Here is a 17,564-nt window from a genome sequence, read left to right as displayed (position 1 = left end):
GCCTAGGATGAGTCCCTTATATTCAGAAGACATTCAGATATTTTTGAATGAGTAAATTAATAAACAAAATTGGGCTCTGCTAAACATTTCTGAATACAAGAATTAGGCTTAAATTTTTATCTACTAGAGACGACTATATTGATTATATCAGAGCATTAGAATTCTTTCCCAAGAGTTACATCCTGTAATTCGCTCAAAATAATTAGATTGACACCAAACTCTAATAAAATCCATTTTCTGTAACACAAAACTTTATTAGAATAAAAATACACATACAGTATTCAACATTAAAATTACTTCATATCACATGTAGGTTTTACCTCTGTTAGTTTTTAATGTCTTTAAAGTCTGCACTTTAAATAATTTGCACATCTGTAAACAAATCTTAGATTACCAAAAGGTGTAATATATCCATTCGATGCTGAATATCAAAATTTAGAGATGGGAACTGGTAGTTATATCCTACTGCACTAAATATTTCTATAAAATTATAATCAGAGAAGAAAAAGAGATGAAAATAAATCACTTGAAATGAGGTAAGTTGTATGGAAAGGTTTTTAGTAGCAAACATCACCACTGTTGAGATGAGAATATTAAAAACATTCATGGAAAATTTACTTAAATGTTTGTACAGTCTAGGTTATTTTTTTTAACAAATAAAAATTACCAAAATTCATTAGAAAAAGAGACAATTATCTGGTTCTACTTAAGATTTGTGAATATTCTAAATCTTTCATTAAGAAAAAAGAAGTGATACGATCATTCACAAGTGTAACAAAAAGTAAAAAAAAAAAAAAAAAGTGAAGATTAGGACTAACACTTCAAGCTGCCTTTTGGAAAGAAAATTAAAAACAGAGGTAGATGGTTAAATATTAGTGGCCAAGTTACTATATGCTTGAAGCCAAATAGCAAATAAATTTAGGAGCAGAAAGTAAGACATAGCACAAGTTATTTTCCTCGTAACAAAGAAAATGAAGGCTTGAGACCCCTGTTAAGGATATGATTGTTTAAAGCACTATAGTTCATGCTCTTCTTAAAGCAGGAAAATGAACCTTGTCCCTACGCCACAAGCCCCATCAGTGTGGTCAGTCAAAGTAGGACTGTAGGGTGCCTCGGCGCCGGACATCGCAGGTCCAGCAGTGGAAGCCTCCTCCCAGGGAATTGGCACTACGAATGTTAACCTTAATGGTGCTGATACCTGCATTGAACGAGAGAGACGTGGCCAGTTAGATGGATTCACATGAAGATTCTCCTGTAGGAAGTAAGCCTAAAGAGGGCAGGAAGCCTACAGTTCCGATCCTCAAGTCTACCCCAACCCAGGGGAGTCTTTCAATTTTATTTTCACCAATTATATTTTATCTGATCTGTTCCACTGCTTATATAAAACAGTCACCAAAAAGTCAGCAAAGATTCTGAACTCTATTTTGTGCCACTGACTATTCACAAGACAATAGGTAGGATGAGCAGATATGTCTGTCAAATGTTCAAAAAACAATCAAGCACTAACATTTCCAGGCCTTTAGAATTATGCTGTAACTATTTTGCCAGACTGCTTCTAATTTTACCAGGTCAACTGAGTAGGAAAAGTATAATTTACCCAACCTGAAAAGTTGACTTTACTTACATACAAGCAAAGTTTATCTGATATGATTGATTTTATGCCAGGCCACCTTAAGGAAACATTGAAACAGAACTCATATTTTAATATCCGGTTGTATGGTCATACCGGTACCAAAGGTACTGAGACAATTAATTAGTTTAATCTGGCACTATTTGTATTGACAAGGCCATGATGTGCCAAATCAACCGGTGGTATTTAGGAAGAATCTGTTGTGGTTGGCATAATGGGGCTTTAAAAAGAAAATCTGTTCTCCTCCCTCAAGAACCCATTATTTTGAGGGGGAAAAATCAGCTGCAGAGTCACTAAAGGTTCCATTGGTTTGGTCAGGCAGGGGAAGGCAGCAGGAGCCATCGGAAAGACTTACCTGAGAAAGTGAGACTGAGCAGGGCTTTGAAGAGTAAGAGTAGGTAGGGCAGAGGTAAGGAGGAGGCTTGGGATAAGGGGTGAGCTTTCAAATACAAGCATATGTTTCCTGATAGCTGTAGCTATCTTACTCAGATTTCTAGATCCATATTAATCCTGAATTGGAGAAAATTCAATTACTTGAAAAGGTTTGCTTAACAAGTTCCCTGTGTCTAAAAAGACTTTATTACCAAAAAAAAACACAACACATTGTAAATCAGATCTTTGGTACTTGATAATATTTTAAGTTGAGAATTAATAAAGTCTTAATGGATAAAGAAACTGAACCCAAGCAATTGGGTTACTTAATGAAAGGGGGGGGGGGTTGGATTAGGGGTTAAATCATTAGATTGGGCTCAATTTGACTCTGATAGGCCAATTCTTTTTATACTGACATTAGAGGCCCAATGCACGAAATTCGTGTAAGAGTAGGACTTCCTTCCCCCGGCTGCCAGTAGGCACCCAGGACCAGGCTTTCCTCCAGCTGCCGCAGGCACCCGGAACCTGGGCTTTCCTCGAAGCCCTGGTTTTGTCTGGAAGGTTGTCCAGAAGGACATCTGGTCTAATTAGCATATTACACTTTTATTATTATAGATTACATTAAGGAGAGATGTGTTAAAAGTGTCAAAAATTTTTTCGGGGTAGTGCACCTGAAATAAATCAAAACATGACTCAATTACAACAAGTGAACTACCTGGCTTTATTTAACACTCAAGATATGTCAAGTATGTTAGTGATCAACACACATACTTCTGTGCTCTATATAACAGCTATATGAAAATCCCTTCTTTCAACACTCTCCTCCATAGTATTAGAATACCTGGTCCATATTTTGAATATTAGGATAAGCAAACTCCTACCTAAATAAAAATCAGTTTTGCTTTTTAGTTCAAAGATGATTTACTGACATCCTCTATTGCATTTCATTACTTTGTTCACTGTGCTTATCATACATATAAGTCACTTATGTGTCAGTACCCTTATGTCATTTATAGTATGTAATGACATTAAATTATTTTAAAGTACCCTCAACAATTTCTTGTTTGGGGAAGGGCTGAATAATGTATATGCTCAACTACAAAGGGGCAGTTCTCCACACATGGGCCCCAGGAGGTTAGGTAAGTCATAGAAGATGGGTACACTTATTGCTAGGGGGGAGACTGAGGGGCCTGGGATGCATCTCCAACCTTTTGAGGTTATGTTGTTGAAAACAAAAATATTGTCCACCTACAAAATAACAACTTGGTACCTCGAAACGGAACAGAAAAGGAATTAGATAAAGCATACATCAAATCTAGCTTGTCATTTCTTCAGTTCTTCATATATGACAACATGCTTCATATATTGTACATACCCAGCTTTTCAAACATCTTTTGAATTGGGACTTCATTGGCATCCACCATAACACGTTTTTCATCTAGCATTAAGACATTCATGGAAAGCCATTTGGATGACATCCAGAGTGGGTGATCTAAAAATAGCAACAACTTTTAAATTGTGTCTGCAATCATTTCTACTTAAATCAAGGATTTGAAAGTGAAAAACATTAAAGTGACAGTTCAATTTTCAGAGTTCACTTTCCCTACAAAATTTTTATCTTAAGGCAATTTATAAATGTTATAAATCAATTTATACTCATTACACATGTGGATTTCACTTTGTTTTATTTACGAAGTCATTTCTTTATGAGACGTTATTTTATACTGATTTTCCCCATCTTTTCACTCCCATTTTCTGTGGAAGGGGAGGGTAAACACAAGTGCAGCTTTGTTTTAGTCTCCGTAGTTCTAAGCGCCAGTTCACTCCTTACTGGGGAAATGTTTTCTCTGAATTTCTAAAAATTTGGGCTGCTATCTATAGGTGAAAGATTCTTGGTCACTGAAGTAATCATTTTAGTCTGTGAGTACATAAAAGTAAACATACCATCTGGAATGACTGGTATTGGAGGAGTAACTATGGTCCATCCTGCTTTCTTGAAAAGATCAATCTGCAAGACCAAAAAAAAACCAAAGAGGCTTTCATCTATATATACTATTCTTATCATTCTTGGTCTCTAGTAGCCTTTGTGATTAATAATTATTTTTGAGAAGCTATCTTCTCAATTGTCAACATAAAGAAATTAAATTTTCAAGACTTTGGATGATTTTCTCTGAATCCTAATTTAAATTATACATAAAATCCCCAGATTACCAGATTAAAGTTTAAAAATAACAGAAATGTTAAAGCTTTAAAAAATATTCTTGTGCTTTTCTCGGGTTCAGAAATTTTAAAATGCCAAAGACACTTTTTTTTGAGAAATTCTCTTGAAAGAAAATGAAATTATTTTCTATTTAGTTATAAGAAAACAAAAATGTGACTGTCAATCCCATAGTCCATCCACTTCATAGTGCATCACTTTGTATCTATGACCAGGGTATAAATACAAATGTTAGGGTTGTACTCCTTAAGCACCCTAATTATCCTTAGTGACCTATTTATTATAACTCAGCTGTCCCTATGTTCACTTACCCACTTACTAGTAGTATAGCAATGAATTATATTGAAATGAGTAACTAATCTTGGTCATTTTGTCTAAATTTATGGGATAAAAATGAAGAGTGACATGGCAAAATAGTGATTTTAAAAACATGTACTAAAGCCTAGCAAATAACAAAATCACTCACCAACCACCCAATTGGAAGTAGAGGGCAACAGGCGGAAGTAAGAGGCTCAGGTGATGGGGACAGATCAGTTGTAATGCAGCGGCTCTGCTCCTCCCCCTGGGATGGGGCTGGCTGAAGGAGGCCTGACCCACTAGAGAAGGAAGATACCCACTGCCCAGGGGCAGTGGCACTGCCCCAGATATGCAGGGATCATCTTGTTTGCAGTGCAGCTGCAATTGGAACCTTACCCATGGTTTTGCTTTCTGGGATTTCAGTTACCTGAGGTCAACTATGGTCTGAAAATATTAAATGGAAAACTCCAGGTATTTTGAGAGAGAAAGAGACCACATTCACATAACTTTGGTTACAGTATACTGTTATCATTGTTCTATTTTATTATTAGTTTTATTGTTGATTTCTTTCTGTGCCTATTATATAAATTAAACTACTATAGGTATATATATGTATAGGGAAAATATAGTATATATATAGGGTTCAGTACTATCCATGGTTTTAGGCATCCACAGGGGGTCTTGGAATGTATCCCCGTGGATGAAAGGGAGCTATTGTAATACTACTTTGTTTAAAAAAAGACACATACATATGTGCACAAGCTTGAGGCTCTCACAGCACAGCCAAAGTCTGATGACACTACACTGTATATGTCTGAGTGTTGGACATCTTGTAGTAAATATAACAAGCAATCTAATTTCAATTATAACAATGTTGAATATTGCTGAATTTGTCATTTAAAACCATTAGGATTCATGGAAGTGCTTAAAATAAAAGTGGCAATGACTTCTATTGCTAGACTCTATTGCTTTTCCAGAGTCCTAACAACTTCCTTACCTGGTGACACGGTCGGTCCGGGTTGGAAAGCACAAGACCAGGTCCAATGATATTGAAGGTGGCATCAATATGCATTGGATTAGGATCTTTAAAGGAGATGATATGCACTTTGTAGTGTGGAGCAAGATGCCTACGCATCCATTCAATGCCCAGGTAGTTTGTAACCTGAAAACAAAAGGAAGACATAAATCAGGAAACTAAAAATAGGATGGAAATACTTGAATTTGGAAATAAAAAAAGACAATAACAAAATGTGTGGAATTTCAGAGGCATCCTTTATCAACCTGGCTTCTCTGTGCAAAAATATCTCTTCCAGCTCGAATAAAGTCAGCAGCATCAAAGCATGGCTCAAATTCAGTCGTTACAAATTTTCCCTGAGCAGCCAACTTGTGTCTGTCTTCTACAGAATGGATGGGGTAATCCTAATTGGAACAAGAATGAACACACACAATGCATTGGTTCATGAGAAAACTATTTATAGGACATTTTTTATTAAGACAATTCATTTATCACCATCATTTCCCAACATACTATTACCCTAAAACATGTAAGATGTAGGCACATGCTAACCAAACCAAAAAAATAAAAAAAATAACTAACAACAAAAAATGGCATGACAGCATTTTCCTGATTCTTAGAAGCAAGTGGTACAGAGGCAGTAATGTTTCTGAAAATATTCCGTGACCCATAATTGATTTATGTACCTACCTACAATATTGACTGTCAACAGGATGAAGTCATTCTGTTCTTTTAGAAAAGGAATTTGGTCCTGAGCCTAACTCCTGCCATAAAATGAGATGTCATGTTTCCCAGCCAAATTTGATTGGGTGTGGTAGAATGAATTTATTATTTATTTCTGTCTTTAAACCCCTGGAAAAAGTTTTTTTTTTTTATTCTTTCTATAAATGATCAAATAGTACATTATCTAATAAGGGGCATATACTCCCTTTTATGTGAATTTGGCCTGTAGACCAAATTCTTTTCCTAGAACAGAATGGAGTGTAGTGACTTTTCTCTCTCCACCGATGACTCAGGCAAATTTTGCGTGCCTTCAGGCAAATTTTGCTGCTCCCTGTAATGGAATGATACTATTTCCTCATGGGGTGGTTGTGAAGTATAAAAAGGACTGAGGACGTAAATAAAGTCCTTAGTTCAAGACCTGACACATAGTAAGCACCAAATAAGTATTAGCCATTACAACTATTATTATCACAATATCATTTACTCTTATTTTCATCATAAAATGCATAACAAATACAAGGTATCAGAGAATCTCCATCTCACTGTGGATCATTTAGAAAAGTTACTAATAAGCACACCTATAATTTGGGACTTACCTGGTCATAAAGCTCATCAGCCATTGTGGGCTTAGGAGCTGTTGTCCACTTGGCGCCTCGGTGGAAGTAGTCTTTGATAATTGATCGGTATGCACGGTACTCAAAGAATCGAGCTCGCCATGCCATGGGAGCCTCAATAATCTCATTGCCCACAACCATCAAGATGTCCCGAGGCATCGCACCATATAAACCTATCGGACCGAAAGTTCCACAATAGCCTTAGTAATGCTAATTGCCAAGACAGAGAAGTCTATATAATATGATACCATTTTTCGGTAAAAAAAAATTTACAGAAAATCTGTATGTGTGAATGTATATAATTATGTGCAAATGAAAAAAATATGGAATGATAGATACTAGATTGTTAACATGAATTCTGTGTGAGGATCCTGAAGCCAAACCAAAACAAAGAAAAAAGTGAAGCAGTAAGATTCTTGTTCAAAATGGTCTTGAACCCCAAGTTTCCACCGTTTGAAAGCTTTTTTCTTGCTACACAGAAACAGAATTCTTCAGGGAATATCAGTATGATAAGATAAAAGTTGGGACAGGATAGCTTCTAGAACTGTGAATTAGACTGAACTCAGGCACAAGAACAATCTTGTAGTGGTGTCAATTAAAAAAGCGGGGGGCGGGGGGTGTTTCTGTTCCTCTCTTAACTTCGGTTCTTGAGGAAAATTAAATAGAATCCACTCTTCTTATGTAAGAAAATTATCATAAAGTTGAGAAAAGTGGATTCTTTCAAGGAGATCCCAGATTTACAATGAATTTTGAATGTATACAACTTAATCATATCAAAAAGAACCAAACTGTTCCTAAGTAAGCCTTACAGTTTTGAAGAATTATTAAAACAAAGGAACCTCTGAGAAATGATCAGAGTTTTCTCCTTACACATTAAGAAAGAAATTAAAAATTAAGACACTAGCAATTTAGGGATCTAACATCACTTACCCGTAGACTCAAAATCAGGAGTTTTATACTTTAAGGACCAGTCAATGGGGTCAGGCCTCCTCACTGTCACTCCTTCCATTTTTAAAATATTGCACATTTCTTCAATTTCAGCAACAGCCTTTTTCAAATGATCTTTGGGAAAATAATGGCCTCCATGCTTCTGGTAAAATGGCCAGTACTTTTCATATGTGTTGGCCTAGAAGCAGAAGAAAGTGAAATACAGAAGAAAAATATGACTCACGATAGATTTATAGGTGGTGAACCATAATTTGTATAGCTTAACAGAATTGAGACTTAAGACCACATCTCATCCAGTGTTGGACCCCAGCATGGACACAGTGCTTCTCTGGGAAGACATTCAATATTTGTTGAATGAAGAAGTCTAAATCCCCTTGATGTTTAAGAGACAACTGAATGGAAAACAGTTGAATGCTTTTAAAAAGGCCCAATCAATTTGCTAAAAATTACTGTTAAATTAGGGTAGATACAATAGTAAAATTATTTCAAAAGTATAAAAATCTAGAGGATTCTTCATTGAGATTGTTTTGCATGTGGCTAAGTTTTCAGTTAATTTAAAGAAATACATTGAGAAATATAGGTGATGCATATGAATGTAACCTATCAAAATAGATGAAGCAGAATTGCAATCAGAAGATCCAAAGATAAGAAAAAGCCTTTGACCTTCACCAAAAGGTTGGCAAAGCAATGTACATTTATATATTTTAGTTTTATAAAGTGTTTAAAGCCAGTATTTAAAAAATATGTCCATATATCATTGAATAAGTGACCAATTACCAGTCCTGATCATGTCAGTTAAGAAGGTTGCCATCACAGATCAGACAATTTCAGATAGTGGTAAGTGCTTTCAAGAAGGGAAAACTGAGTAAGGAAATATAGTTTGTCTAAATGTCTAACTCTTTAATGTCAAAGACGGTGTCTTTTCCAGATTTTTGGCTATACTCCCATCTTTACCTCAGCCTAACAAATATCAAACATATGGAAGCAGACCTGCCTCTTCTTAGTTCAGTATCTAGGTTCCCATCAGTTAGGCTGGAGCTGAACCTGCTGGAGAAGGATTAGGAATCTAACAGGTCTTTAGCAAACATGAAGAATGTCAGTAAGCTTTAAAACAGGGATTGGCAAACTAAAATCCATGGGTTAAATCTGCCCTCTGCCTGTTTTTGTACATAAAGTGTTATGGGAACGAACACACATTCCTTTACGCATTGTCTATGGTTGTTTTGCACTACAGTGGCAGAGCTGAGCGTGGGGACTTGCGCAACAGAGACCTATGGTCTGCAAAGGCTGAAATATTCATTTGGTCCTACATAGAAAAGTTTACCAACCCCTGTCTAAAGTATTAATTGCTTTACTTTTGAAGGTCTATAGGTAAACAATAGACTCAATATCTAGCCCCAGAAAAATGTTATCAGTATTAAAAATTTGAGTACTTCTTTTTTCATTAAAAAATTTTTTAAAAATATATTTCATTGATTTTTTACAGAGAGGAAGGAAGAGGGATAGAGAGTTAGAAACATTGATCAGCTGCCTCCTGCAACCCCCCACTGGGGATATGCCCGCAACCAAGGTACATGCCCTTGACCGGAATCGAACCTGGGACCCTTCAGTCCGCAGGCCGACGCACTATCCACTGAGCCAAACCAGTTAGGGCTTCATTAAAATTTTTTAATGTTGACACTATTGCAGATGCCCCTCATTCCCCGCGCCCTCCCTCCCCCCATAGCCCACTTTCACCTACTCCCTCTTCCCCCTCCTTTGGTCTTCACCACACTATTGTCCCTGTTCATGGTGTATGCATGTTTTTTAGCTAATCCTTTCACCTTCTTTACCCAGTTACCCCTACCCCCTCCCTTCTGGCACCCGCCAGTCTGTTCCATGTATCTATGTATTTTTTAGGACCAATCCACTCTTTTAAAAAACAAAACAAAAGCACTCCACTGTTGTCTACGCCTAGGAAGTCCTGCAGCAGCAACCAGAAGGAGAGGATAATAATGACTCTTTATATTCCTCTCAGACACATTCTGGTACTCCATCCATTCACCACTTCTTCCTTCTCATGCCAGGCACATCTCTTATAATCCACTTCGGCACAAGAAGCCTTTGAAAATGTAACACTGGGTCATGGCAGGTGCACAGCCATGTAGTCTTGCCAGGCACATTCCAAAGTAGCCTATGTGACTATTTGTGCAGGGCAAAGCTTGCCTAAACAAATATAAAGTCAACTTCCCCGGGAGAAACAAGTTATTTGAACAAGTGTGACTTGTATAGCTCATACTCTGACTAAGGTTGGACAAAGTCCAAATGATCAGGGTACATTATATTTTCCAGGAGATAGTTGGAACCATTTACACTTCCTTTATAACCCTGCTAAAAGAGTTATCAATCATTTACCAAGTGTCTGCAAGATAAAAAACACACACTAAAACACTGTTTTTAATAATGTTGTAGAGATGTGGCTGTATTCCTAGAACCTTTATAGTTTTTCAGAGCCTAAAATATTTCAGCAGGGATTGCCAAATCGATTTTAAATACAGTCTTTGGAAGGCTAGGAAACCTCAATAGAAATTTCTTATTTATCCAGCTACAAACATATTACATTAACTTTTATAGATTTTATACTTCATAAAAGGTCTTTTATCAAAGGCTTTATAAAAAATAAAAGCAAAACAAAAAGCACATATTTGATGGAAAGTATTAATTATATTTTGCAGAATTAAAAAGCCATATAGGTTTTAAAAATTGTGTTTTCTGAGAACATAAAGTTTAGCTAGCACTTACATCTTCCCACATATTTTGTGCTGTAATTGCATATAAATAATTTACTACATTGTTTTATCTTTCATTGTTCCCACAACTAATTAATACATCGGTATCATTTTCTTCCAACTAGAAGATGGTAAGGCCTTGCTCCCAGGGGTCATGCATGTCTTAGATTTGCTTTCTTCTCCCTCAATACCTAGTTTTTAGTATGTGGCATAAAGCATAAATATCCAGACAAATAAATGAAATCAATACTGCTAATGCTACTAATATCTACAACTATTATACCTCCAATGTACTTTCATAATGTAATTAGCAAATTGGATCCATACAACTACAATGAGTTATGGTTTTGTCCTTTAAAATACTTAACATGTAACCTTTTACCTTCATATTTAATTGTGTTAGGTAGATATCAAACTTCTTAATACCTTGATTTTACAGAGGCCCAGAAATTTGTGGAATTTTGCACAAGGTAAAACCGCTGATTAACTGAGACTAGTTATCAATCTTTATCAAATACCTAATTCAATCCCAGTCTCCTGATTTCAGCCTGGTTCACTTCCCACATCCCATGAAATTACAAAGTCCAAAGTTATAAGTCAAGGAACATAAAACTAAAAATAATGTCTGAGAATTCTGATTACATAATATCACACAGTATGAAAGTCAATAATTTTTAAGACAAGTAGAAGGATAAACTATTGCCTGAAACTGAAATTTAACTTCACCTAATTAAAATGATTAGGGCCCTAACTGGTTTGGCTCGGTGGATGGAGCATCAGCCTGTGGACTGAAGGGTCCCAGGTTCGATTCCGGTCAAGGGCATGTATCTTGGTTGCGGGCACATCCCCAAGTAGGGGGTGTGCAGGAGGCAGCTGATTGATGTTTCTAACTCTCTATCCCTCTCCCTTCCTTTCTGTAAAAAATCAATAAAATATATTTTAAAATAAAAATAAAATGATTAGGGGATGGGACATCTTTGCAAGAAAGGATTTTAAAAAGATCATGCCTTTTAAAGCATGTGGCCCTGGTTGGTAGGAGCATCGTTCTATACATGGAAAGGCCAAGGGTTCAATTCCTGGTCAGGGCACATGCTTTGGTTTCTGGTTCAATCCCCGGCCCAGTTCCGGACACATGCCGGAGGCAACCAATCAATATTTCTCCGTCACATTGATGGCTCTCTCTCTCTCCCTCCCTTCCCTTCTCTCTAAAATTCATTGGAAACTGTCCTCAGGTGAGGATAAAAAAAATTAAGACATGTGGATGACATAGAAATTAATCTGTTCTTCAAAATCAGAACCAAAGATAAGTTTCAGAACAATTAGAAGTTTGTTACTTTTCTTACTCTGTCTTCAAGGTCTAACTCAAGAATCATTTTTCTTCTAGAAGACCTGCCAACTATTCTGCACCTCGTCATTGCTTTTTCCTTAGCTCTCCTGTAACTTCAGTTCAACTGTCTTCTCAGTTGGTTGGCATAAGATACTTAGTATTAGTCTTCGTTTCTATATGAACATAATATCTCTCCAAATGCTAAGTTATTTTCTGCTCATACCTCTGGAGCCCTGGTACAATGTAGGCAACATTTCTGATGATGATGACAAGGATTTAAAAGAACTTATTTCCTCAATCCACATTACAAATACAAATGTCAACATTCAGGAGGAATTTAAGTACATTGAAGATATATTTGTAACACATGATTAATGGAAGGGTAGGCTGTGTCTACAATATTGATGGCACTCCCTCAGCTATGGGACCCTTATGCAGTATACAACCTGAACACCAAACCACGGAGGCCCTGGCCATAGAATAGTACAGATGAAGAACACTAGGAGTTTTTAAAAAGAGAGATATTACTCGTTACAGGGAAATTCTGTAAGACTCTGTGGTAGGTGCCATGGGAGCTAGTCATGGTAAGAGGGGTGCTGGAAGAAGGGTGGAAGAGACCTAGGTGTGAGAAAAGGCATGAGGCTTGTTTGGGGACTAGTGAGTAGTCTGGTTTGGCTGCGTATATGGTTATCTTTTAAAGTCTGTTGAAAACCAGGGTGGAATATTACAGGTGAGAGAGATCCAGTAGGAATGCACATCTGCTAACCTGCCATACTAACACATCCCTAAGATGAGTCAGTGAGTGAAATGGGGAGTCCTGGAAATGCAGACAAGAGCCAAACTGTGAAGGATTTTGAATACCACGAGGACTTCATCCTAAGCAAAGAGGTAGAAAATACAGCAGTGATGAGTAACATGATTGAATTTTGGTTTTTAAAAAATCGCTCTGATAGAAGCTGGAAGGTGGTTGGGAGAGAAGAGTGAACAGGGGAGACCAGTAAGGAGTTAACTGCAATAGTCCAGGCAGTAGATGACAACCTGACCAAAGGCAGCGGCAGAGGATTGGAGGCAAAGTTCACTTTGACAAAAGGCTTGTTAGATCTTGGAGAATGAACGCGGAGGATGTGACCGAAATAGGAATCAAAGATGATTCTTTGGTGTTTTAGCTTGGGTAAAGAGGAACGCCAAAAACTGAAAGGAAAAAGTGAAGAAGCGTCCTGTTTAGCAGAGTGACTGGCAGTTGAATTCAAGATGTGCCACGTTTGAGGTCCTGTGGCAACAACCAGTAAGGAGTTAGTGGAACATGCTCATCTGGACAGAGTTCAGGAGAGAAATTTGGGCCCGAGTGGAGGTAGGATCTGAAGCTGTGAGAACAGCTAAGAGAAGAGGGCCAGCCCCAGCCCTATAGCCAGGGAAAGAAGATGTGAGGAATAGTTAAAGAACTAACATCCCCAGAAAGGCATCTCTCAGACTCCACAGAATTCTGTGTGAATAGTGTCAAATACTGCAGAGGTGCCAGTTAAGAGAACTCAAAATCAACCCTGGATTTGGGACTCTGGAATAAGAGAAAGCAATTAGAGGAGTGCGGGAGCGAAGCCAGACTGCAGAAGGTGAGGAGTGCCCCCACCTCAGACATGTGAACACCCTTGCTTTACCTTCACCTCCACGGTGAATGGTGGAACACAGGCGTTTTCTGCTCTGCCCACTATCACTTCCTCCAAGGGGTCCCATTCGTTGTAAGAAGAAACCGGGCAGTCCTTGGGCAGAGGATCGGTGGCTTTGTCCTCAGCTGCACAGGAATTCCTGGAGGAAGCCGTAGCTGCCTGGGTGCTCTGGAAAGTTCGCTGCACCCATCCCGTTAAGGTTCTTCCAACCTTCCAAGAACAAAGAAGAGATTATTGTTGGTCAGGTACGGTTCTTGGGGGGAGGGGAAGTAGAAGTGGGATGAAAACCCAGGGTAACACAGTGAGACATTTAGAATCCTTTTAGAGGGTGTAAACCAAGATGTTAGTTTATAGGTAGGTACTGGTGTCAGGTGAGTTTTACCTTCCTATTTATTTATACATTATCTTCTTATCTATTATGTTAATTGGCGTAACTCTTTAAAACACCTCGGAAGATGTTGTCCCCAACGATCATAGGCCCCATTTATATCTCAGAATGGTTTTCTGCAGTCGAGCTTTAGTTAAGCAACTGGCCTGCAGATGATGGGTCACCCTCTTCCCAGAAAACCACCGAAAGCTGCTCCGAGTCTCCCTGCCAAGACCAGCTGGGAAGGGAGTCGCCTTTCCTCTTCAGTATTAAAGATGACCAATATTAGATGTTTTTTTTCCCCAAAGTGAAAATATGTAGAGGGCGTTATCTTTCAAAATAATCAGTTTCAAACCAAAATTTTTTCATTGCTGACACATTTCACATTCTTCGGCACTTCAATTTTGAGAATAACCAAGTGCCACCTACTCCATTTTACAGATGGTCCATGGCCAAGACAGGGATTCACCCAGGCACAAATTTAAACAGCTAGAAAGGAGATCTAAGCACTTGAAAAAAAAAAGCCTTTTGAAAATGCAGGACCTTTAAAAATCAAGAGCAGGGAGAGTCCCTCACCACAGGGCAAATCCCAAGTCCCCAAATCTCTATCCTGCCCGCTTAAGGCCTTAGCAAGGAGGCAGGAGGGGAGACGGGTGGGGACCAAAGCAAGGAGCGTGACAGCTGTTCTGGAACCAGTTGCTGGGGTGGGGGTGGGGGTTGGGGATAGCCAAACTGCCTCGATAGTCCCGGCTTTAGATGCTGGGAGAGTCTGTAAGCGCGCGCTCACACACCAAGGAAGTGGAGGGCGGGGACCGGGCAGAAACTCTGGGTACAGACCAAACTCGCTCCAACTTCTCCTCGCGACTCAGCATCCATGTTACACTTGGAGTGGGCCTGCCCGCTCCCTCTCCGTCCTAAATCCCCGCTCTGCCTCTTCTCCCGTCCACCCCACACGCATGCCCAACTCTTTGCCCACAGAAGGCAATGAACCCCAGTAACAGCACCTTTTTACTAAAAGGTGCTCTTGTCACCCCCAGCCCCTCCGGGCCACAAGCTCCGTGCAGCGAAAGAGATGCGGCTGAGGAGGGCGGCGTCCCCTGCGCTGATGGCCACCGCGGCCGGAGACGCGCAGAGACCCAGGGCGCCCTCGGGGCGTGTCCCCAGGCCGGGGACCCCGCCAAGCTCCCGGCAGCCAGCAAAGATTCCTGAAGCCGAGCTTCCCAGAGGGACCAGAAAGGACCAGGTCTGCAATGCTGGCTGGCGCAAAGCGAGGCGGTCGGTGCACGCACCTGAGACCCGATGTAGTGCACCGCCTCGGCGCCGCGGCTCCCGCCGCGCAGACACCGCACCCGCAGCATCGCGCCGCTCCCGCCTGGTCCGCCAGCCGAATGGTCCCTGCGCTGGGCCGCGTCCGTCCGTCCGCCGTCCCGAGAGCGCGCCCGCAGCGGGTGCCTGGGCACGCGGCCCGCCGCCTTTTGTAGCCTCGCCGCGCCCACCCCCCGCCCCCCTCGCGCCCATTGGCTGCCGGGAACAGGTGGCCGGGCCGCCCCGAATTAGGAATGGTTAGGGACTGTCCCGGGCGCAGAGTCAAGTGCCCGGGGCCTGCCTTTTTTTTAGCCAGGCAGGCCTCCGACTGACTTGTGCTGCGCTCAGAGAAGCCCAGCCTGGGTCCCCCCAAGGAGGCCCCCGAGTGTCACAGGGAAGGGGAGAAGCACGTGACTTCAGAGGAAGTAAACTCAGTATATACATTTATTGTTTTAAGTTTACATTTATGGACTTAAGTATGCAACGCGTGAGTACAATCACACATTTAAATTCATCTGTGCGCACTGACCTCGTATTACTATGAACGAAACCACCTCGAGTTTAGGTGGCTGCTTAGGGCAACACCGGGGATGAGACTGGGGCGTAAATCAGGCTGGAATTCAGTTCGCTCCGCTCCTGTGGAGGCTGCGCTTGTTAGGTGTTCTGCGGTATTTGCCATTCCAAATAGTTTTGGCCCTGTGCCCCTGGCTTGAGAAACTCGATCATGAAAATAGAGACAAATGTGGCCAGAAGGGAGGAGTACAGACAGTTTCTTCCCTTCCATTTCATGTGTTTACATTTTTTATCCAATTTGATTAAGATACAATTGTTAGGAAAGTAGTTCCCTAGCAGTGCAAAGTCTAAATTGCTGTGGATTTGTGCACAACTAGAGAACTCAGTTTAACGTTTAAGTTCCTAGCAGGAGAGGGGTCAGAGAGATTTGAATATTTAATTTTTTTTACATACAAAATAATTATTCATTCATTTATTTTTTTGTTAATCCTCACCCGAGGATTTTTGTTTGTTTGTTTTTAGAGAGAGAGGGAAAGACAGAGAAAGAGAGAAACGTCGATCATCTTTTGGTTGTACCCTGCAGGAGCCCGGACCAGGGCCGGGAGGAGCCTGTGACTATGGTATGTGCTCTTGCCCGGAATCAAACCCCCGGGGCCCTTTGATCCGCAAGCCAACGCTCTATCCACTGATCCAAATCGTCTAGGGATATGATTATTTATTTTTAATAAGCTGAACTGTCCTTTTAATTCTGGTGTCTCAAACTTGTTTTCAAAAGTTAATTAATGGAAAGCACCAACCACGATGGCATGGTGGAGAGAATAGGGAGAGCTGCGTTCTAATCTTGACTGTTTTTGTTGTTAATCCTCACCCGGAGATATTTTTCCACTGATTTTTAGAGAGAGTGGAATGGAGAGGCAGAGACAGAGAAACATTAATGTGAGACCTCACATCTATTGGTTGCCTTCTCCACCTACAGATCAAGCCTGCAACTGAGGCACGTGCCTTTGACTTGAATCGAGCCATGGATCTTTCATTCCGTGGACTGATGCTCTGTCAGGCTAGGGTAATCTTGACTTTGTTATAGACTACTATGTATCTTCTTGAGTTGCAATCTTCTTATCCTGGAAGAGAGAACAATTGCATTTATTGTCCCTAGTACACAGGGTCATTGAGAGGCCGAAAGAAGAGACTGTACATGCAGACTTGGTGTGGACCTAGAGTTATGTGAATATGAGGTAATATTTTACTAGCCTAACAATAAGGAGGCCTCCAAATGAGATAGTAGGATCAGTCTAGGTTCATATCTTAGTTCTACTACTAACTTGCTGTCTGACTTGGAACCAGTTTTGGGAAATTCCTACCATTTCTTAAAATTTACAAAGTGTCTTCTCCAAACAATTAAATGCAGCCACTAATAAGGTCTAATTCTGTCAGTATACTAGAGATGTGCTCCTCAATTAAGGAATTTCAGAGTTCAGTAAGAACACATAACAAATGGTATTGACATTGCTTTATACCATTTCTGTCTGAGATCTGAGGATTCCTCGTGGCTCTCATTAAAGACACTTTTAATTTTGCAGTAAGAATTGGCTCTGCCTGGAAATCATGAGTCTAGGGCAGTGATGGCGAATCTGTGACATGCGTGTCAGAGGTGACATGCGAACTCATTTTTTTGGTTGATTTTTCTTTGTTAAATGGCATTTAAATATGTAAAATAAATATCAAAAATATGTCTTTGTTTTACTATGGTTGCAAATATCAAAAAATTTCTATATGTGACACGGCACCAGAGTTAAGTTAGGG

The 17,564-nt window shown here is 39.9% G+C and overlaps 1 protein-coding gene across 2 annotated transcripts; it reads right to left on the bottom strand.

Annotated features, from left to right (window-relative positions):
• Positions 1 to 229: 229 nt before the first annotated feature.
• GATM (glycine amidinotransferase) lies at positions 230 to 15,386 on the bottom strand. Of its 2 annotated transcripts, none has more exons than XM_006086017.2 (9): positions 15,233 to 15,386; positions 13,568 to 13,786; positions 7,800 to 7,995; positions 6,852 to 7,042; positions 5,799 to 5,936; positions 5,515 to 5,679; positions 3,947 to 4,010; positions 3,378 to 3,494; positions 230 to 1,198 (listed from the first exon to the last, which is right to left on the bottom strand). In XM_006086017.2, exons 1-9 carry the CDS (start codon positions 15,299 to 15,301, stop codon positions 1,086 to 1,088), a joined length of 1,272 nt encoding a protein of 423 aa, XP_006086079.1. In that variant the 5' UTR covers positions 15,302 to 15,386; the 3' UTR covers positions 230 to 1,085. The 2 variants fall into 2 exon arrangements, with proteins under 2 accessions (XP_006086079.1, XP_023607460.1); XM_023751692.1 differs by lacking the exon at positions 230 to 1,198 and adding an exon at positions 2,521 to 2,673.
• Between the last annotated feature and the right edge of the window lie 2,178 nt (positions 15,387 to 17,564).

The sequence above is a fragment of the Myotis lucifugus genome, unplaced genomic scaffold (assembly GCF_000147115.1).
Source record: "Myotis lucifugus unplaced genomic scaffold, Myoluc2.0 scaffold_23, whole genome shotgun sequence".
NCBI lineage: Eukaryota > Metazoa > Chordata > Mammalia > Chiroptera > Vespertilionidae > Myotis > Myotis lucifugus.
This window is presented reverse-complemented; position numbering and strand designations above follow the sequence as displayed.